Source organism: Astatotilapia calliptera, chromosome 4, assembly GCF_900246225.1.
Source record: "Astatotilapia calliptera chromosome 4, fAstCal1.2, whole genome shotgun sequence".
NCBI lineage: Eukaryota > Metazoa > Chordata > Actinopteri > Cichliformes > Cichlidae > Astatotilapia > Astatotilapia calliptera.
This window is the reverse complement of record NC_039305.1, coordinates 25,050,371-25,071,571: the sequence shown is the minus strand read 5'-3', so window position 1 is coordinate 25,071,571 and position 21,201 is coordinate 25,050,371. Positions and strand designations below refer to the sequence as shown.

Below are 21,201 nucleotides of genomic sequence, written 5' to 3'. Positions count from 1 at the left end.
TTTGCTTTAAACCCACACATTTAGTTTTTAGTTTGTATTACAGCCTACCTTAAAAAATGAATTCAATGGTCAAATTTAGCCTCGACCTTGAGGCTAAATGCTCTGAGGATCATTTATCGTTTATGTTGTCATATAACTTTTTTCACCAGCCTGTTCCAGGGTTTTAAATTTAGATGTTTTTTAAATGGAAGATGAATTTTTATATCAAAATTTCAAAATAACTAATTACTTAAGTTATTTTCTCAGAAGTTTGAGTTGGTATGTTGAAAATTTGAGCTTGATTTAATGATTAAAGAAACAAGCCTCCATGGTTTTGCTTCCCTCAAACCAATTTCAACAACTGGAGTGAATCTCTCCTTTTTAATAGTTTGGTTGTTGGTTTTACTTGTAGGTGTGTATTTATGAAGTAAAACTGAAACAAAGACGGCTAAAGGTTCAGCACCAGACTTGTAAATCATTCACAAGTCCAGAACTGTTTTTAGAAAGCCTAACAGCACAGATACATAAATCAACAAAGAGATCATGATATGAAAAGCAAAGAGTCTCAGACATCATCTACAAAGCTAAATATTTAATGGTGACATTTCAGATACATCCTACCACTTTGTCTCGTCTTGCATTACATACCAAGAATGCAGTAGAACGTAAATTACAGTCTTTCAACACAAATCAGGAGTAATAATAGAAAGAATTAAACATGTTGACCATCAAGCAAAAACCAGTCACGGAGCATACGAGTCTGGATGCCACAAGAATGTTAAAACTAAATAAACTGACATGTCCGTTTCAGAGCTAGCTTACTGAAGTTATTATGGTATTATGTAGCTTACGCCAGTCCCCGATTTGCAGGTATTTTCAGTTATTTTGGCATCACTTTGGGCTCAATTTAAATCATCTTCCCACATTTTAACCAAACTGTCCTTCCTAATAAAACAGACATGACAGACGTTTGGTTTTTTGTTTTGTCTGTATATATTTTTCCCCCAATGCATTATACACACTCATTAAACCCAAAGGGAAGCACAGGTAAGATAAATGAACACACCTGCATGAATATTCAGCCTTAAATATTACATAACTCTCAAGAATAACACTACCACACAGTCAATTAGTCAAAGGGTTTGGGCTGGGTTTTTTTTTTTTAAACTCCTACTCTTTTGGAAGTTGGAGGCAAGCGGCAATGACGGGATGACGGGATATATATTAAACTAAATCAAACTGTCACTTAATATACAAAAAAAAAAAACCCAAACACCCGTTGCAATTAAATTTGGTACTACCCCTCCTCCACCTCTACATCGGATTAAAAGATCATATGAAACTTCCCCCCGCTCCGTTTCCAAAACCAACAGGTGACTTTTGATAAAACCCAAACAAGGATGCATGAATGATGAATTTCACGTTCACAGGAGTCATGTATATCAAATGTGTAAAAATTTGTTTCATGAGAATGTGTGCTGGCTGCTGTCAATGTGAACACCACAGTTTGAAATGAGAACACTGAGAATGCACTAACATGAACAGACAGAGTTTTCACTTTAGACGTGGGCTATATCTTGATGCGAAAGGCAGTGGCCTGTGAGCTGGGAGGCTCAGTGGTGGAGGTCGACTGTGTAGTGGACTTGAAGAGAGCTTTGAGGATGGTCTGGGGGTCCACCTCTGGAGTGGGCTGAGAGGAGGAACGCTGACCGGCGGGCCGTGATAAGGAGGCGGGCAGACCTTCTTTCTTTGTGCTGCTGCCTGTACCCGGAGTATCGCTGAGTCGCCTGTGGGCAAGTCAAACAGTTGTTACTATTTTTTAAGTCCTTTAATGGTTCAAACAACACAGAGGGGTCCCCTCCCACTGAGTTCAGTTAAAGAGACAGCTGTTAGGCCAAAAGGGTTACATGCCTGACCTCTAGTGGAGAACACAGCAACAGCACCTGGTATTTACATTTCAGTGTGAAGTTAAACTTGATAACATCCATTTCTTTAAATACAAATAGCTTGTTTTTCAAAAGCAATGTAATAATGCTACTAACCAGCTCAAAATGGACTTATGGTGCTTTCCCTTATATACAGTTTGCCTCAGTTCATATTAAATATGCCCACTAAGGTCACCAAAGCTAAAAGACTGTTTTAAATGTTTGTTTTCAAACTATTCTTTCTATTCCTGAATCTGTGTGAAGTCAGTGAAAGGGGACAAGAGGACAACACGGTCATTTAAGTCTCACAGCTCTGGCTGTGAGCACAAAAGCCCCGCACACACACAATGTTCACCCCTTCTGTTAATGATGGGTAGCCAATCAGAAGAAAGTTTCCTTAAGGGGGATGGGAGTCAGAGTCGCTCACTTTAGACAGCACCACAAGAGGACCACAATAAAATACTTTTTACTTTAGGAATGCAGTGAATGGATAGCTAATAGGTTTTAGTATGTAGATAAAAGCCAGATTATGGCACAATGAAAATATGCAAAACAATGATTTCTTTAATTTAGGATTCTTCCTATACAGAGGAAGTCTGTGAAGGGTAGAAGGATGCTGATCAGCACTGTAATGCATTTTAACCAGTTCTGTTATTTGGATTTTCACTTACCCAACACACTACATACCTTGTCTATACAAAAGGTCACATATAACGAGGATACAGTGACTCACTGCCTTTTCATGGACCGCTTATACATACTGTCCCCTCTCTCTGTCTGAGCCAACCCTGGTCTCACACGCAAACACAATTGAGTAGAGATTCATTTGAAATTAACTAAAGAAGCCTCGAGGGCTCACTCACAATAGAATGGGTTGATCAGAAGTGATGACATTTCCCTGAATATGAAGGTTACACTTCATGGGTTGGCCTGGGGGTGGACAAGAAAAGGAAAAAACAGATGACATAAATGAACCAATCACAACGATCCTGACCACATACAGATCTGTGAAAAACTATTTGCCCCTTTCCTGATATCTTAGGTTTTTGCATGTTTGCCACACTTGAATGTTTCAGATCAAACAAATTTGAATATCACACAAAGAAAACCTGAGTAAATACAAAATGCAGTTTTCAAATAAGGACTTTGTTCACTAACGTAGAAGCTACCCAATCCTAAGGGGCCTGATATGAAAATGTTATTGCCCTGCAAACCTAATAGCAGGTTGTGCCACTCTTGGCATTAAGAACTACAATCAAGCACTTGGAATAACTGGCAATGAGTCTATCACATCACTGTGAAGGAAGTTTGGCATCACACTAACACCTAGGGCTGTTCGAAATAACGATATATATCGGATGACGATATGAAAATGTCTAACGTTTCATTTTACGCTATCATTTGTTTCTTGGTGTCACAAAATAAACTGTTTACTAGGGATGGGTACCGGTATCCGGTGCCATGACATAAACGGTAGTAACCAGACCGAAAAGCAGCGCACATTTCGGTGCTTTATTTCGGTGCTTTTTTTTCCTGAGATGTCATACACTTTGAATTCTAGCCAATCATTTTACGTTTCCGAGGATAGTAGGCGGGTCCAGGTACGTACGTTCTTTTAGAGCAGAGCTACAGATTAAAAATGCCCAAGGCGAAGCGGTCAAAAGTCTAGCTGTACTTCATAGCAAAAGATGCAAACTCAGCAGCCTGCAACAAGTGCTTTAAGCTGATACTGTGCAAAGGAGGTAACACCTCAAATCCGATGAAACACCTGGCGACGCATAGCGTTTTTTTTAAAAGCCGAAAAATGCGCCGTATTTGATAGCTTGCTGCGAGACCTCACACCGAGCACATCTACTGCGGGTGTGGTGCCTGTTATCGGTCCCGGAGTTAGCAACATGAACCCAAAGATTAGAGTCCTGGCCCCCAGCCCTGCCAGTGTAGCAGAAATGATGACGGATGATGATGCAGCAGCAGCCGTTCTTCTCTGCGTGAGTAGCTTAATGTTGTCCGTGTGTGATTTACGTTGAGTAGGCTAACCATGTTATTACATTAATGCATGTAAGGTGAACTAGCAAACACCGTCGTAGTCACATGCAGCTGTCTTCTTGTTTGATGGCAGATGCTCCCTTCACCCTGGCTAAAAAGGCTAAAATGACCAAAGAAAAAGTGGAAAACAGTTAAACATGAGAGGTTTTTGGACAAAGTTTGTGTTTTTTCCATTGTTTAAGCACTGCTTCCAGCCAAGAGTGATACCATATATGCCCCATAGCTGCAGAAAAGGTTAACATTGTTATCTTTTTACAAAAAAAACAGCTGAACATGAGAGGTTTTTGGACCAATTTTGTGTTCTCCATTCTTTAAGCACCGGTTTGAGCACCGTTTAAGCACCGGCACCGTTTCAAAAGTATCGGTTTGGCACCGGTATCGGATAAAACCTAAACGATACCCATCCCTACTGTTTACTGCAGTATTTTTTCAGTGTTTTCATGGTCACTGTAATGGCTAAATTCATTTCTTAAAGTTCTCTCTTTCTCCTATATTTAAAATAACCACACTACAGACAGATAAGCGACTGTTTTTACGCGTTGTCGTTAGCAACAACGACGGTAAACCCAACGTGTGGCTCCGCCGTCGGCTTGTTTATTTTCCACATAAACCTTTCACAATAAAGCTGAAGATCCTGTTGAGGTTTTGCCTTCTAAATAAACTGAGATGACGACGAAATACATTATTCTCAGACATCAAATTTCAGAATCTGCATCAAACAAATGACTTCAAAAACATGTAGTAACTATAAATGGCGCTTACAGTCACCACGTGGATGCAGGCACAGAGAATACCAGCACGGCCAGTGAAGATGAGGCAGAACCAGGTAGATCCAAACAGAAAGACTAATCAAAACAAATCGAGGTCCTTATTTCTAAACGAGGGGCTACGTCTGTACCATGGACATGGTTTCGTTATGAAAAGTCTGACACGAACCAGAAAACTGTACTACGGTATCAGAAAGGAGTCTAACACGTTTTCACAACACTATATATATGATGTATAACATGCTCGCAAAACATCTCGCTGCTACAGCAGCCATTAAACTGCATGTTAAACAGAAGACTTTCATGTGTGCGTCCTTGCTCTTGGCACTCACCGTCCAAGCAGCGATTGTTGTACTTCCTGTATGCGCTCACAGCGTCCTCTTTACGGACAAACACCACTTCAGCTACGCCCACCTTCACCAGCCGTGCTCGCTTCAAGGCACCGCACACACAGAACAGTTCCTGTGGACAAATATTGACAGGCATTACAAATACACACTGAATGACTCATCACGGTACTCACAGCACTCTGCACATCATTTTAATCTCAAACAAGAAAAGGTTAAAGGCAAACAGAGCAATTTCCTCACCACTATGTCCTCCTCAGTGACTCGGGGATGCAGGTTGTTCACTGTTATTTTTGTCCCCTCCAAAGGACTAAAAGTAGGCTGAAATGAAAAATGACAAAACCAAACAGTCAAGTAAATGTAAAGATTGTGTGAACACATTAAATATCAATCGAACTGATACATGTAACAGAATCACTGCAGGGGTCTATTTGATAAAGAGTCTGCAGCCAGGTTTAAAAAACAAAAACAACCAAAGAAAAAAAAAAATTTCTTTTTTTCATTCCATCTTGCATTCAGTATTTTCACCTGTTAGCCTTTTGCACGTTACACGTTTCCCTTTAAATGTGCAAATCTATGGATGTAAGAAGAGTTCATTGTGGTGTGGCATGGATGGCAAAAAAGGCAAGGATAGTATGAGCATAACAGTTAAAAGCCAATCAAAGTTCTTTAAACATATTAAACGGTGGTTTAAGTTTAAGCATGAAACAAACAGAAAAGATTTACCTCCACAATGTTTTACAAAGTGACAGCTGTTTATTGAATTAAGAGCAAGTAAAAATTAAAGGGTCTGTATGAAGACAGGCTGCTGGCAGATCTTGAAATGTGGCAGAAATGTAGCTGCAGACTGACAGCAGCTGTTGCCTTTGACTGTCGGCATAATTTCTGCAGGATGCGGGACTGTTTCTAAAAGTGGCCATAGTCTATATTCCACTACATTTTTGTTACAACATTAGTTATTTGTTATCTTGAAGATTTAAAATTTTTATCTTAAAATTACGCTAGTTATTTTTAATATTGTCAAATAAAAATCAATACTTGGGTATTAATCGATATTAAAAATATCAAATTAAGATTTAAGATCCCACAGCACAGGTGCAGACAGACACACAGCTACTCCCTTCACTAACAGCTGAAGTAGTTAACACTGAATAACACTTCAAGAGGAATTTCAGAGATCAGTAAAGCTCGCATTTCCGAATTTGATGTCAGTCCAGAGTGTGGAGAACTAATCTGAGTAAAATAAAGAGTAAAATTCAGAGCAGCAGAATCAGACGGGCCTGAAGAGCAGAGCTGAGGAGAAGAAGGGCTGCAGACTGAGGCAGAGCAGTGTGAACAGGGAAGAAATGGCAGATGTGGACAATATGATAAAATAGCTTTTCTACTTTTACAATAATTTATTAAAATGTGTTTGTTATTTTTTTTGTAGCCAGCTGTGAGCCGGCTGGTAAGACGTTAACTTTGCAAAAAAAAAAAAAAAAAAAAAGACCTTATTGTAGCACTATGGGCAAATGGCCAAAATATTTGATGTTGTATTGAAAATGGGAGGTATCAGTATCGAGTTTCAAATTCTAGTGTTGTGACAATACTATATGTCACACATCCCAGCTATATATAAAGCAATTAAAGGAAATCAATTATTTTCCTTTGTCTGGGGCATGATGCAGTTGTTATATTAGAAACTTGTCTGACTTGCTGCATCAAGCCAAAAGACCAATTATAATAATAAAAACCATAATAACACAAGTTATATGAGCACAATTTGAAAGAACACACACTGAGCTGCAGATAAAAATGAATGGATTTACCTGAGGAGGAGGAGGAGGAGCTGTTGCACTGGTTTCTGCTGTGCTTTGCTGAAGAGTCCTAGAGACTGGCTGTAAGGCTGCAGCTGAAGACCGAGTGGCAGCCAGGCTGGTAGTGGGCCGAGGAGAAGCCACAGGAACAGCGGGCCGTGGGGCCGTGTAAGCATCATTCTTAACCACCTTGGTGATGGGGGCTGACATGGAGAAAGCTGAGCCTGCTGTACCAGGCTGTGTGAAAAAAAGAGACAAGATAGATAACACTCTAGTTCATGTAGGTACGCACAGCAGACACGCTGAAGTTTCTGTATAAAGGCCCACATGTAGCCTTGTCACAGAGAAACATCTTACCCGAGATTGTAACAAATTGTTTGCAGTTGTGATCTTTAACTGTTTATTCGGGGCGTCATCATGCTCATTTAGAGTAGGCTGTAGAAAAACAAAGTAATCCTTTTAGTATGATATCTTAAACCTTTAGAAATGGGCTCATAAATGTCCTGTTACATTTAAATATGTCAAGAGAAACTAATCTACCTGTGTAGCGGCACGTATTCCTCCTAACATCCCTACTGGACGTTGCTGGAAAAAGAAACATAATACATTACTTAAGGAAGTTCTGACTGTATATTTCTACAAGCATACAAGCCTGATTTATTTATTCTCACCTGGATGGTCTTAGTTATCTTTAAAGGTGGTGCAACTGCTGCTTGTGTCTGTGTCCCTCCAATGCTCCTCTTGAGGCTCAGCCTATCACGAGCATCCATCATTCTTGCATTATTGCTCAGCTGTGGTACTGCACTGGCCTTCAGACTCGGTCCTTGTGCATTAGAACCAAACTGCCTTGTATTCACACCAGCAAGATTGTTGTTGGTGTGTATCTGTATCTGCGGCACAAGCGTCTGGCTCTGTAAATGTTGTGTTACTGCTGTCTTTAGTGTGGTCGGTGCAGAGACGGTGAACTGACTCTGTCCCTGCTTGCGTGAGTTGATCATCTGACGTGCATCTTGCACCACTCCTGCTCCTCCCCTGCCACGGATTTTGAAACGAGCATCTTTCTGCCCCAGCTTCTCTCTGGCATCTTTTACTTGAAAACCTAAGGGGAGAAATTGAGAGTTTTAAGACAATGACTTTGCTCATTACAAAGTAACATTTACACCCACTGATCTGCTGGACTTTACCTGTGCCTCCTCCAAGCCTCTGTCTCACATCATTAACTCCAATCTTCTGTCTGGCATCAAAACTTTTCCCATCTCCTCCTGAACCTCGTCCAAACGCTGGCCTGAGAAAAACAAGGTTTCATTAGGTTCAACAACAACACAAACACAACAACATGCATTAGGGCGATACCTTCCACGTTACAATCACTTCTAGAAACACATTGAATATGATTTTTTTTCTCAGATGATTATGGAAACTTATGGATTATTGAAAATTATGGAAAATTTTACCCATTCCAGCTACCACATTTGTTCATTACGTGAGGACAAAACTACGATTTGTTGCCAACAAAAGCACTAGCGTGCTAGTTAGCCAAGCCTGACGAGTGAAGCTACAAACAAAATGCTGAAAGAGACGAGCAATTTAAAGACTTAAACAAAGAAATCTGTTTAGTTAAGCGGAGAGTGGTTCCGAGATTAAACTGCGTTTTCTTTGTCTCCAATATGAATGGCTTCAAATGTGAAGGCCTACAGTTTGTTGAAGCCACTATTAGACTAGCTTTCAGCCCGTAATCGCTGCTAGCTGTAACATGCTAACGTTAGCTTACGACTGTCGAGTAGCTACAAGCAGCACTAAGTTTTCGATATGCGCTTAGAAATGTTACTACAAGTTTCGAAATCCTTAATAAACACACATGCACCAGTCTCCCCACACTCAAAAAATACCTTTTCGCTGCAGCTTTGACGTTAATACGGCGCTGTCGTATAACTTCATCCAGAGAGACGTCTGCCATTTTCTCACACACTTTCCAAAAGCGCGTGCGCGCCTGAGATTTCTTGGGGGCTATGACTACGGGAACTGATTTGGGCCAAAATCCAAAATGGCTATTTGAAGAATTATGATATTTTATAGAAGATTCGAAATAGCTAACGTTGTCGTCTTCGAAATACACACAAAGACAATTAAAACACGACCGTGTTGCTACCGTAATAAATCTGTGATCGATTAGTCTTGACGAAATACGAATAGCGCGCATACCTGCATACCCATGATCCTTTGTGTCACATAGCGCAGCGATTTTACGACATAAACATTACATATAACTATTAAAAGGGTCAGAATCTGGCTAATCGATCGTTTCTTTACTCACGGAAATAAGACAATTCGACAGAAACTAAAAAAACGCAATGGAGGAAACTTATATTTGAAACCATAATAGAGAGTGCCTGTGTACGTGGTCTATGCCCGTCCTCCACCGTAGTTGGGTCATGCCTTAAACTGATGAGTAAGGAAAATAACGACGCGGGGTGACGCCCGTGTCCTCGTACAATTAACGAGATTAATTTTTGAAAGGGCACAGGTCTGCCTGCTGAGGTGACTCGCCTACTTTGCGAGATGCCTCGTGGGACAAGGACCTTCCCCGAGTCCCAAACACTGTCAAAATAAAAAGCTGCTGTCCTCCACTAACATACATATATTACCGAAGGTAATAAACTTGTAATTGGAGTGTTAGGTATGGTAATTACATCGTGGGGGAGCATGCCCCAAGTTCCAAAGTGCAAAAGAACACAACGATATTGCGAAATATAGCAAATAAATATGCCGCATAAATATTTACTTCATGTATCATCTATAGGGTAATTATATCGTTCAAAAATGATGTGATGATTTCAAATTTAGCATGTAGTCAATGTCCATGATGTTTTTACACTGTTTATAAATATATATGTACAGTTACAGACGTCGCAAAACAAGAGTTCCTCATAAACTACAAGTCCCATGATGCAAATGGTCTGGCGCAAAGCCAAACTGTTGGTTCGGTGGGTCTGTGGGTTCGTACATCACTGCTACCTCACGTCGGCTCTGTTAGAGGAGAAATGGCTGCAGCGCTGTCCCGTGCCCTCAAACTGCCCGGTAAGATGCCGCACTGATTTGTATTATTTATCAGACCAATGTGCAGACGTAACGGAGCTTAGCTTCATTGATAGTCTGTGCTCTCCCATTTCGCTTCTCAGCCTTCTCAATGTAGCGAAGTCATTTGATTTTACTGGCTTGTCATACGCAGTTGTCAGGTTTTCCGTTTTATCTCTGCCAATTTCTCGTGCCAATTTTTTAATCCTAGTCAAATCAGATGGCCGCAGTTTTTCTGTTTGTGTAGTGCAGCGTCAGAGCGGCACGTTGACGGCGCTGTGTGGTGGTGCTGAACGACGGCTAGCTGCTCGCTAATGTTAACAACCTGCTGTTAGACAGTTCACCATTAAAAAAAAATCATGACAAATACATAATACAAGCTCAGACCTGGCGACAATATCCTACTGGAAACAGTGATGCCCATCATTGCCTGTATTACGGTAATACTATTTCTATTCTATTCTGTTCTTCTTTCCATTCTTTCTTCTAATGGTATTTCTATTTAATTAAAGAAATCTGTAATGTGAAAAAAAATGCTGACAAGCATTGATGAAATAAAATAACCAAGCTAACGTCATCGTGTTATTACTATTTTTATTTTTTATTGTTGCTTTAAGTGTGTTATTGTGCAATAGGGGGGCTACAATCAAAAAAATGCCTCAAAATACAGGAATCAGAATACTTTATTGATCCCTGGGGGAAATTATTTTTTGTTACAGTGCTCCATTATAAACCAACATTAAGACAAGACAGACAATACGCTAACTAAGAATAGTACAATATATACATATATATATATACATACATAAGTCACTCATAAATAAATAGCTGGAAAAGAAACGTGTAGTTGTAGCAGTAACCAGTGTGTTAAGTGGATGCGTTAGATCCACTATTTTTCTAGTTTTGCCTCTGCCCACCTCTACAGTATGGTAGTAAAGTGGTGTAATCAAACATCAGAGGCTCAAAATTATTGTATATTATATATTAAATTAACGTTTAAATATAAGTATAGTTTTTAATACTTGCATGAAAATCCTTTGTAGTCACTATTTGCCTGAGGTCTAAAACCCACTGATGTCACAAAATGCTGTGTTTTCTCCCTTGAGATGCTCTGTCATGCCTTTACTGCAGCCACGTTTGGTCGCTGCTTGTTTTGTGGGTCTCTGATTTCAGTTTTGTTAGCTCCTCTATAGGTGCTTCATTGTGTTTAGATCAGGTGACTGACTCCGCTATTGAATAATATCTAATTTGTTTGTGTTGAGAAACTCGGGTTGCTTTCGCAGTTTGCTTTGGGTCATTATTCTTTTGTACTGTGAAGAGCTGTCTGTTCAGTTTTGTAGCATTTGTCTGAATCTGTCTGTCATGTTCAAACCAGTGTACTCCTAATGAGCAGTTTCTGTGTGTCTTTGCAGGGAAGAAGGGCTCGGAGCTCGGGGAGTATGACCCTCTCACCCAAGCAGATAGTGATGACGAGAGCGAAGAGGATGACCTTGTGCTCAACTACCCCCGAAATGGTCTCGGCAGGGATAGCTGCCTGGGCACGGGGTCTTCCAAGCTGCGCGGCGGCCGATCTGGAAGACTTGTCGGCGCGGAAGACGGGGTGCAAGACGAGGACGAGGACGAAGAGGAGGACGAGTGGAGGGAGCGACTCCCCAGCAAATCCAGGCAGGACAGGAATGACATGAAGGGAGTGCAGTACTGGAGCCACAGGGACTCGGACGGAGAGAGGAAGAGGGAGGACAGAGGGGGCCCTGGAGCAATGGGGGGTGCTGGGCTAGGGCTTCACAGTTCTGATGAACAAAAAAGGCTGAGGGTGAAGAACGCTATCCGAAGTGCGTTTTTTCTGGTGCCTCTGGTGTGTGCCACAGTGGTTGTGTTGCTCTGTGCGTTCCTGATTCCATGCCAGAAGGGAGACCTGGAAAAGAGGCTGCAGTGGGAGAAAGCACTGGGAGGGACAGGAGGTAAGAACATTAATGCACATTTAGGGACTCTTTTATTAATGCCCATCATGTAACATAGCATACAGATTAGTAGGCCTGTAGTTAGCTCCAGAGTAAACTAGGAAAAATAAACAGCCAGTGCTTGATAAGAACTCGCTCTCCTCTGCTGATATCTAAAGTGAGTGGTGCCACGATAATAAGGCTTACTCAGGAGTCGTCGAGGCTAGACAAAGTGCCTAACCCTGTAATTTTCCACCTGTCATTACACAGGCTTGTGAAACATCTTTCTACCCATCACATGCTCTGTTTACACATGAAACATTGCTTCTGTTAGTGGGTGGTGTTCATGTTTTTTTCTTTTTAGGTGTCACGCCACCCGCGCTGGCACTGTGGGATGTTGATGGTGATTCAGTGGAGGATGTGTTCTTGGGTGTTACCGAATCGACCAATGAGACCCACACCACACAAAGTATGTGCGATATGTAAATATCTTTGCAGCCTCATGCCGGTACCCATCCACAGCTGTGATCAGAAGTTTACTTACTCATCATGAGTATTTGTGTCATGGTAATTTTGGGCTTTCAGTGGTTTCTTTGAACTCTTCTTTTTCCAGGCTGGAATAATTGTACAGCACACATCTTTAATTACTTTAAAAAAAAAAAGAACCGTGTGCACAAGTGTATATTTATTTTGCTTCTGGCTTCATTCTGATTGGCTTCTGCAGAACTGGTGGAGTTCCTTTAAATTGGTTGGTTTCCAACCATGGACCCGGGTTTTTAAGTGTAGTCGATAGTAGATTTGAGGTTCAGAAGCCTAATGTTAACCTGTTTTATCCATTTCAAAACTGGTTTTGATGTGTGTTTGGGATCATTGACCTCTTGGAACACTGAACTGCATTTGAGTTTCAGCCGTCTAGCTGTTGATTTGAGGTGATGTTGAAGAATTTGGATGTAGTCCTTCATTATTCCATACAATTTGTGCAGTGATCCACTACCACTGGCAGCAAAAAGTCATTGAAGATGACTCTGTGTGCTTTCTCTCTCTGTAACCTCTTTGATATTTATACATGGTGTATGCGCTTCATCCCAGTTTACAGTGCAGTGGCCCTTTCTGCCGTCAGCGGCAAGGTGCTGTGGAAAAATGTCATGTCAGAGGCTGTGATGTACATCCAGTGTGGTCTGCAGTACAGCACCGTGCCGTCGCCCGTGTGCCTCCTCATCTGCAAATCCTACATCATGGCTGTCAACGGCACCACAGGTCGGACTCAGTGCTGTCCCAGCTGTGCAGAAGTAAATAAAATTAATCAACTGCAAGTATTCATTTCTAAGCATTCAAAGATATTTCCTTTCCCTCCACAGGAAATAAGCTGTGGTCATCATCAATTAAGAGCATTGAATCTCAGGCAGTGTTACTTCCAGACCTCCAGGGCGACTCACACCCAGATCTGCTTGTAGCCACCCTGCCAGCGGATGATGTATGCCAGCCTCCCTTATTTCTTCATGTGCTATATTGATGCATGTTACAGTTTGCAGAGCATTATTTTTTTTTTGTAGTGTTCACGTAAGCACAATTCATTCATTCTAATTCATTTAACAATCATTACGAGCTGAAGAATTTACAGTTTGCTTGTATTTTTATTTATTTTTTGCTGCTTTGTGTATTTTCAGAAATTCGATCTCTCTCTGACTTTGATCTCTGGAGAGACGGGAGCGTTACTCGGACGTGCTGTGCCTTTCAACGTCACAGCCCAAGGGACGCTGATTGGTCCCTGGCTATATGAGACACAACAAGGAGTATACTACATCCTGTTTGGTCTAGGTGACGTTTCAGTAAAAGGACTAGATGTTACAATCCCTGACAATGCTGCTTTAAATGGAGAAAAGCTTGGGGGGTGGCTGTTATGAGGAAAAGCAGCTCAGAAACTTTACTAGCGGCACACATTGTTGTGTGCCTCAACGAAAGGCAGATCGGGTCCCCCCTTGCGATGAAGGGGGGGACCCGATCTGGCTTCCAACACCTCTCCGCCGGATCGAGCTGTACGCTCTACCTCTCCACTGCCTCCCAGAAAAGGGAAGAAGAGCAGAGGGGAGAAGAGCGGAATATTTTTCTTTCCTATTCTTTCATTCCTTCTTTTAGATTCACTACCATGAGGTTAACTGCTTAAATACTTAAAGATTGCTCCAAAAAGAATCACCCCATGAGCTTTTCTGTGTGCTCATATTGCAAGAGTTTTGATTATAACGACACATATTATAATATTTTTCTAGCAAAATGGGAAACAGGTGCAAACACACAGAAATCCTGTATTAGGCAAACACAGTTTTCTAACCAGCTTGAAAGTCAAAATTTGGTATGACCACCTTTATTCTACAACACAGCCTGATCTGTCTTAGGCAGATTTCTTATGATTTCATTAAGTAGTCGTCAGGAATAGTTCTCCGGGCTTCTTGAAGGACATTCACAGCTTTCTAACTGGGAAAATAATCAAATAAAATTAAGCATATTTTCATTAAATATACTAAAGTTATTGAACAACAACAACTGATTCTGAGGAGCTCATTTAAGAACTATTGAAGTGACCCTTGAAGTTATTTTAATGGTGGTTTCACAGGACCTTGTGTCATCGTGTGTTCCCTTAGGTAATGTGAAGGCCGTCTCCCTGCGAGACATCTACTTTCAGGCTACTGGAAAACTGCCCGAAACTCAGGCGCTTCGAAAGAAGGATTCAGGGTGGGAGGGCATGAAGAAGGACAATTTCTCTTCCATCATACAAATTTACAGGTGGGTGTCTGCTATTGATGCATAGATCTGTTTTCAATGTGCAAACTCTTCTTTGTTTGTTAAATACCAAATACATTTAACCAGCTGGCACTAAAGTAGAAAGCAGATTACTAGATATATGTTTTTGTCTAAAATAAGTCAAAATCAGATCTTTGTTGTGTCCTTTCTAGCCCACGTGACCATGACCAGGCCAGGTTCCTGCTCCCTCTTGTGGCTGGTTTTGGCAGAAACCACAACAACCTGGACACCGCTTCGAACCTGAACTCCACCAGAAGTGACTGGGTGCTGGTGTATGGAGGCAGCGTACAGTTGCTGCTCCGGCAGAAGAATTTGCGAAAGAAATGGACCTACAAAACAGCTTCCAGTCAAAGGTACAGTCCTGTTTATTTTTTCCCCCCTGCAGCAACCACTTGAGGGTGGTGAGGTTTGAACAAACTGATGTGCTTGAAAATTATATTTTGGCGAGGGGCGCCTTACTATTGCCATGAGGTGGTCTGAAGTTTTCAATAGTTCATGTAACTGTTGTTTTAGCAACTTTCTGTGTGGTAATCGTGTGATTAATGCAAAATCATTAGAGAGAAGAGCACTCAGTCAGATATGGTTTCCCTGACTTCATTTTAGCTGCATGCCCCGATCTTTGTTGTTGTTTTTTTTTAAAAATCACATTCCACCAAAACATCTGTCCCATCCTTTGGAAAACTAGAAAAATATGCGTTCCTAAAATACTTATTTGTATGTCACAGTCAACCAGTGGCAGGACACTTCAATAGCGATGGAATCCTCGATCTTTTCATTCAGCATTCATCAAACGGAGTCATGAAGGTAAAACAAACAAACCAAAGGTTCTTTCATGCTTTTTTCCCCCTCAGGGCTGAAATTACTTTGCTGACATGTAACATCTGCTCCGATCTTACTGGTGGTTTTTCCTCCTCTTCTTTGTCTTTCAGACATTAATCATCGATGGGGCGAATGGGACCCGTTTGTGGGCCGCCGAGTTCGTGTGTCCCCATCTTCGTATAGAAACTTCTGCAATCTCCACGTCCACGGGCCAATCCGCTTTCCTGTTCTGGGCCAGCGATCCAATCAAAGCACAGAAGAATGTTACCAAGACAACCGTAAGTCTTCCTCAGATAGAATTGCTAGGTTAATGAGAACCCAGGAAGAGGAGCCCTCTGTGATCATTTTACTCCATTGTGCTCGACTCTGTTAAGGAGTCTTTTGTGCTAAATGTGCTCTCCGGCTGTTTATAGGTGTCGCCGGGTGTTGCCGTGGCAGAGCCTCTCATTCGAAAGCTCTACCTGCTCCATCCTACATATCCCACAGTTCTGCTGGAGCTCGCCAGTACCACAGACACAGCAGTCACATCTGCAGGTAATCGCCACCGTGCCTTTAAAAAGAAACATAGAACAGAGCCTCTCTCTGTACTGTACTCTGTACTTTTTTTAATGAATGACCACTCTTCCTCACTGATAGTGCGCTACCAAGACCATCAGAAAGACGCATCCTACATCACAGTGTCCTCCAGTACCATGCCCAACTCTGTCCCCAGCACTTACATAGTCAAGTGTGTGAGCCTCAGAGCTGCTATCACCAAAGGGCAAACTGTGTGGATAGGAGATGGCAGCAAGACCGCGGGAGCCCTTAAACCCGGTGAGGTCAGCAAGTTCTTCAGACATCTGACCTTCAGACATCAGGTGAGAAAGGGAATCGCAGGGTGCGGACAGTCAGATCTGGAGTGTCGCTAATTTTGACGAGTGAATCTCTCTCAACTCTGTAGTGAGGAGCCAGCTCTGCTACCACGACCCTGCCTCACAAGTACGCGGTACAGCCACAAGGACTTGAGTAAGGATGAAAGGGACGAAAAGCTGCGGATGACTCTGCACCGGGGCGATGATGGCAGTTCATCCACGAAGCTGTTTACATCACGTTTGATTCAAACAAAAGTCAAATTTCATTTCTGGTACTTGAGAAAGACATCTGTTTTTGTTTTGTTTTTTTAAATTGAAACTTTCTTTAAATAATTTAAGTCACATTTAGGAAGTCTGATCTTTACCTGGTTGTTTCTTCACTTGACAACAGCGGAGTAACTTAACACTTGAACAGTGCATGTCTAGCATGCATCTCTCGTAATTCCAGTATCTACTGTGTGGTACGGTCCACTATTTCAATGCATTTTGTCATGATTACTGTTCTTCTGCTCCTTGATGTTTTAGTTAGTATAAGAATTCTGTAAATATTTAATGCTGTACAGTAATTTATTGATTTGCCTTTTTGCCGTCTGAACTTTTTAAGATGAATGAACCGCTGTTTGCTAAGGATTATGATATTTAAATGTAAGCTGCAAGACAAAGTAAAGCGCAATGTATAGCCTCCGTGTTTTATTTCAACTTTGGGAAATGCAGTCGGGAAAATAAAAACAAAAACGCGGTGCTGTTGAGTCACCACAGGGGGGCGCTGTTTCCGCCCTCTTCTTGCACATCACAATTCATCTCCGGTTCGTTTTCCGCATTGCCGCTGCATCGTCAAACGCTGTAAACATGGCGTCGGCCCTCAGTCGCCTCGTCAGGCTGTCTATCCTCAGAGCCCCCCGCAGATCCCCGCTGACCCCCTCCAGTGTACCGGGGAACACCGTGACAGCGTGCCGGACGGCCGTGTGCTCGTCGTCCGGTGCTATGCTCCCCAAACCCAGAAAGGTGAGTCTCATTTGCACGCAGTGTTACGAAATCAGATCCTCGGAAGGTGTAGTCTCACGAGCGCCGTTAAATAACGTTGTTGTTTCTGTGGTGGGGTGTGTGACACCGGGGAGCAGACCCCCTTCGGCCTTATCCGGATCGCCCTGATAGTGGTACCCTTCTTGTATGTGGGGACGCAGATCAGCAAGAACTTTGCCGCCCTCCTGGAGGAGCACGACATCTTCGTCCCCGAGGACGACGATGATGATGATTGAGGGGGTCTGGAAAGCTTCAGGTTAGCAGGTATCGCTGGCTGTCGCTGTGGGTGTCACCGTGTGGCAGAGTGCACGCTCCCTGCTCCGTCTGTGTTGTACAGTGTTGTTCAGTACAGACTGAAATGTGGGAGTTACCATTGCAATTAAAAAAAATAACATGCTTCATTAAAAGGTACCTATTAAGATTCTTTGTTTTCTATCATATATATGTGTACTATAATAGTGATGGATGCTTTTATGAAAAACACTGAGTAATCCATGCGAGTCAAAAAGAAGGAAAATCAATACATAGTCATTTTACAATCTTTGTGAGGGGTCACCAATCAGTACAATAGGTCCCCTTTGCTGTTGCCGACCAGGCTTTAATTAAGATTGCTGCTCAGAGCTTCAGCTCTGTAATAAAAACATTACGCTCACATTAGCAGCTTGAATGCTTCTGTCTGCTTTATTTTTCTTCAGGCTTTTGCAGCAGTTCTTAAACATCTCATATTAAGATGTAACCGTTTACAGGCCTTTATAGTGTAAAAATAAATCAACACACTTTTTCTGCCCCTCACAGATTGTGTATTGTGTGACGATGACCACCGCCCAGCGTCAGTGAGCATCTCAGCAGATTAACACCTTGCCGGAGTTGCGTCTTTGTGCACTAGATTCAGGGTTTTTGCTGCCCCGGGCTGATCGTATTGTACTGTATTTGTCATTCACTACTCACATCGATACCAGAACACAATGATTTCAATAAAATTTAATTTTCTATCAACTGTTTAAAACACTTCATTGCATGAAATATGAAACTTGTTTGGAACAAAGCTGTTAAGTTATTCCCAGGAGCTGTTTCATGTCCAGTTTTATGGATTATACCTTCTTAAGGAGGACAAAATCCAGACTGTAAAATGTTATTTGTCCCTCTTACTGTTAGAGCTTTCGGCTCAGTTTTGGTCTGGAAATGTCAATTTTCCAAATACAAGATTAAAGCTTTTCATAGCAGCAGGAAAAAAATAATAATAAAACTGATGAAATCAATAATAATAATGAAGATTCAGCTCTCACATGCTTTTCCTACTGTCTGCAGTGAAAAAGCTTTATGTTGTTTGAAACAACCCGCTCACAACACATCTGCACGTTCAGTCATGGTGTGCTGATGGCTTTAATTGATCCAACTGACAATATCAATAATAAAAAGAGACTGAACTATAGATAGGTGATTGTTAAGTGTATATTTACAATAAAGAGAAACAGCTGTCAAATTGGACACAACCAAAAAACAGGTCACAGGGCAGGCCGAGAGCTGTACAGTTCATTGGTCGTGTCCCCGGTAGAATTTGGACAGGAAGTCGGTGGGGCGAGGTTCTTCAGACTCGTAGAAATAGCGCATTATGTGGGTCTTCTGCTTCCAGACGTGGATCGTTTCCTGAAGTTCCATTTTCCCCTTTAAATAGCACACACACACAAAAAACGGAGAACACCACAACACACCGTGAAGTAAACAACTCAGTGTGGCTCTAAGTTAGATTTAATCAGCAATCAGAGCCCTAAGAGACACCGCCTTGAGAAAAATCATATTTACTGTTTCTTGTCACAGGTGCTGCTTTTACCTTAATGACCAACATGTCGATCACACGGGGGTCGGTGATGTGCTTGTTCTTGTCAAACATCTCCCTAACTTTGTCTCTTCCTTGGCGTGTTGTGATGTCCAGCTGAAACATTGCGACTGCAGAGGAACAGACACAAACGGAGAGCCATTTTGGTTCTGCTACACACACTTTATCCAGGACATCATTCCTAAATGTTACTATTACAGCTGCATGAATTAAATCAATCTACAGCGGCTATTTGAAATAAAATTGTCCTACTGTCTTTGTTTTTGCAAAGTTGCCACTCATCATCATCATTATGCCATATTTGTTTTGCTACATCAGATCAGATGATCATCAGCATTTGGGTGTTAAACATAAGGAAATCACTGTTTGTAATTGATTGATTTTGAAGAGGTAAATAGTAATAATATCGTAATAACAAAATGCACTGAACAGAAAGCAAAATAGAAAAAAAAAATCACGTTGCAAGGAATAAATCTATACAGCGAACAATTTACATGTTCGAAAAGGTCTAAAGTACACATTTATTTAATCCTACTCCCTTAATGCTATTTAATAATTTACTCATCAGTGTTCCTCGATATAACATGTAATCAGACAATATACATAATTAACTATGTACTAGTCTGCACATAAAACAATATATATATTTAATTCCAAACTTGTACTGTTCCACATTTTTACACCGCATATGGATATAGGAAAATTGTTCTTTTAAAAATCCGAAGATTTAATGTACCCCTTAGATGTACACCTTAAATAAACCTCTTAAAGGATCTGATGGGTAACCGTGTAAGTAACCACCTGCTAGGAGCCAAAACAAAGTGAATGCTGAACATGGAATTCTTGCTAACTACGGGTGTTACGAAGCTGCTTTACATATTATATTCAATAAAGTAACAGGTCTTCTGTAAGCATGAACCCACACAACAACGTAACGTAATATATGCACCTCTTTTCTTTTTTAATCGATTCTGTATTTGTTTGTATGATTTTAAGTTAAAATGTGTGGACATAAAGTACAGAGTACATAATCCTCGATGCAGCCTCATCTGCCTGGAGCCCAAAATGAACGCTAGCTAGAGTCAGTATCTAAAGGTTGCTTTGAAGTCATGAACTTCCCTTTACAGTTTAGATTAAACGGAAACATCACCATCTCTATCTGACACAAGAGAGGAGAGAGTCTTTAAAACATTGTCATATTCAGGATCCTCTGTGCTAGCAGCTAATGTTAATTATTCTGCACCGCTCCATAGACGCGACCTTGACGCTCGCCTTGCTTCTTCCACACAGTTTACCCGCTACAGGGAGCACACGTACCTGTGTTGGGGACCTCCCGGTACCATGCTCGGTATAACTCCCGGACTCGGCGCTTAGCCTCGTCCAAATCACGGCTAAAAATCGGTTTAACGACTTTAGCAGCACCAGCTGCCGTCCGGGTCGCCGCTGTGGACGCCATAACTGCTACTGTTGCTATTTTCCGGTTTCATTAAATTAGTGCTGAAAGCGCTCTGCTGCCACCTAGAGGTACGGCTGGTTCAAGACACCGCTCACAAAATGAAGGGAACGCTTCATTACAGAATAACACAAAATTTGTTAAACTTCAGGGATATCAACCTGTCCAGTTAAGAAGCAGAAACCACTGTGGATCCGTTTCACTTGCTCTGGTGGAAAGAAAAGTAACAACAGGTCAAACTGGACAACCTCCTAAAAGATGGTTTTACAGGTCATTCCCAGAGACTCTTGCTGTGTGCCCCCCCCCCCAGAAAAAAAAAAACCCAACTGATTTTTCTCATGCTAGCATTATGATATGAGACCTGCAGTCCAGAGAGTCCATTTCATTCAGGATGGGACATGAAGGAGATATTAGTTAGTCTAAGGAGCTTGGAAAGAAAAGCGTCTGGACTTCTTTAAGTTGCTTGAAGACATTTCACCTCTCATCCGAGAAGCTTGTTCAGTTCTCATGCGAGATATTAGGCCCAAGAACCAGCACCAGGCCT

The 21,201-nt window shown here is 41.6% G+C and overlaps 4 protein-coding genes and 1 non-coding gene across 6 annotated transcripts; 3 read left to right on the top strand and 2 right to left on the bottom strand.

Annotated features, from left to right (window-relative positions):
* Positions 1–556: 556 nt before the first annotated feature.
* On the bottom strand, positions 557–8,990 carry poldip3 (polymerase (DNA-directed), delta interacting protein 3). Its single transcript, XM_026165694.1, has 10 exons — positions 8,750–8,990; positions 8,045–8,145; positions 7,532–7,959; positions 7,401–7,445; positions 7,218–7,295; positions 6,873–7,097; positions 5,308–5,385; positions 5,050–5,179; positions 2,768–2,834; positions 557–1,766 (listed from the first exon to the last, which is right to left on the bottom strand). Exons 1-10 carry the CDS (start codon positions 8,815–8,817, stop codon positions 1,550–1,552), a joined length of 1,437 nt encoding a protein of 478 aa, XP_026021479.1. The 5' UTR covers positions 8,818–8,990; the 3' UTR covers positions 557–1,549.
* Positions 8,991–9,292: 302 nt separating this feature from the next.
* LOC113021593 (U12 minor spliceosomal RNA) lies at positions 9,293–9,446 on the top strand. The gene has a single exon (XR_003272324.1). It is a non-coding gene; the product is annotated as a U12 minor spliceosomal RNA (small nuclear RNA).
* Positions 9,447–9,780: 334 nt separating this feature from the next.
* On the top strand, positions 9,781–17,023 carry fam234b (family with sequence similarity 234 member B). Its single transcript, XM_026165695.1, has 13 exons — positions 9,781–9,938; positions 11,348–11,896; positions 12,240–12,344; positions 12,965–13,132; positions 13,234–13,349; positions 13,543–13,693; positions 14,515–14,656; positions 14,827–15,027; positions 15,400–15,478; positions 15,604–15,771; positions 15,907–16,027; positions 16,130–16,350; positions 16,434–17,023. The coding sequence occupies exons 1-13, from the start codon at positions 9,902–9,904 to the stop codon at positions 16,434–16,436; spliced, it is 2,061 nt and encodes a 686-aa protein (XP_026021480.1). The 5' UTR covers positions 9,781–9,901; the 3' UTR covers positions 16,437–17,023.
* Positions 17,024–17,100: 77 nt separating this feature from the next.
* smdt1a (single-pass membrane protein with aspartate-rich tail 1a) lies at positions 17,101–18,363 on the top strand. Of its 2 annotated transcripts, none has more exons than XM_026165698.1 (3): positions 17,101–17,349; positions 17,466–17,623; positions 18,163–18,363. In XM_026165698.1, exons 1-2 carry the CDS (start codon positions 17,194–17,196, stop codon positions 17,601–17,603), a joined length of 294 nt encoding a protein of 97 aa, XP_026021483.1. In that variant the 5' UTR covers positions 17,101–17,193; the 3' UTR covers positions 17,604–17,623; positions 18,163–18,363. The 2 variants fall into 2 exon arrangements, with proteins under 2 accessions (XP_026021483.1, XP_026021484.1); XM_026165699.1 differs by having other exon boundaries at positions 17,466–17,631.
* Positions 18,364–18,737: 374 nt separating this feature from the next.
* On the bottom strand, positions 18,738–20,697 carry ndufa6 (NADH:ubiquinone oxidoreductase subunit A6). The gene is made up of 3 exons (XM_026165696.1): positions 20,522–20,697; positions 19,199–19,314; positions 18,738–19,032 (listed from the first exon to the last, which is right to left on the bottom strand). The coding sequence occupies exons 1-3, from the start codon at positions 20,658–20,660 to the stop codon at positions 18,901–18,903; spliced, it is 387 nt and encodes a 128-aa protein (XP_026021481.1). The 5' UTR covers positions 20,661–20,697; the 3' UTR covers positions 18,738–18,900.
* Between the last annotated feature and the right edge of the window lie 504 nt (positions 20,698–21,201).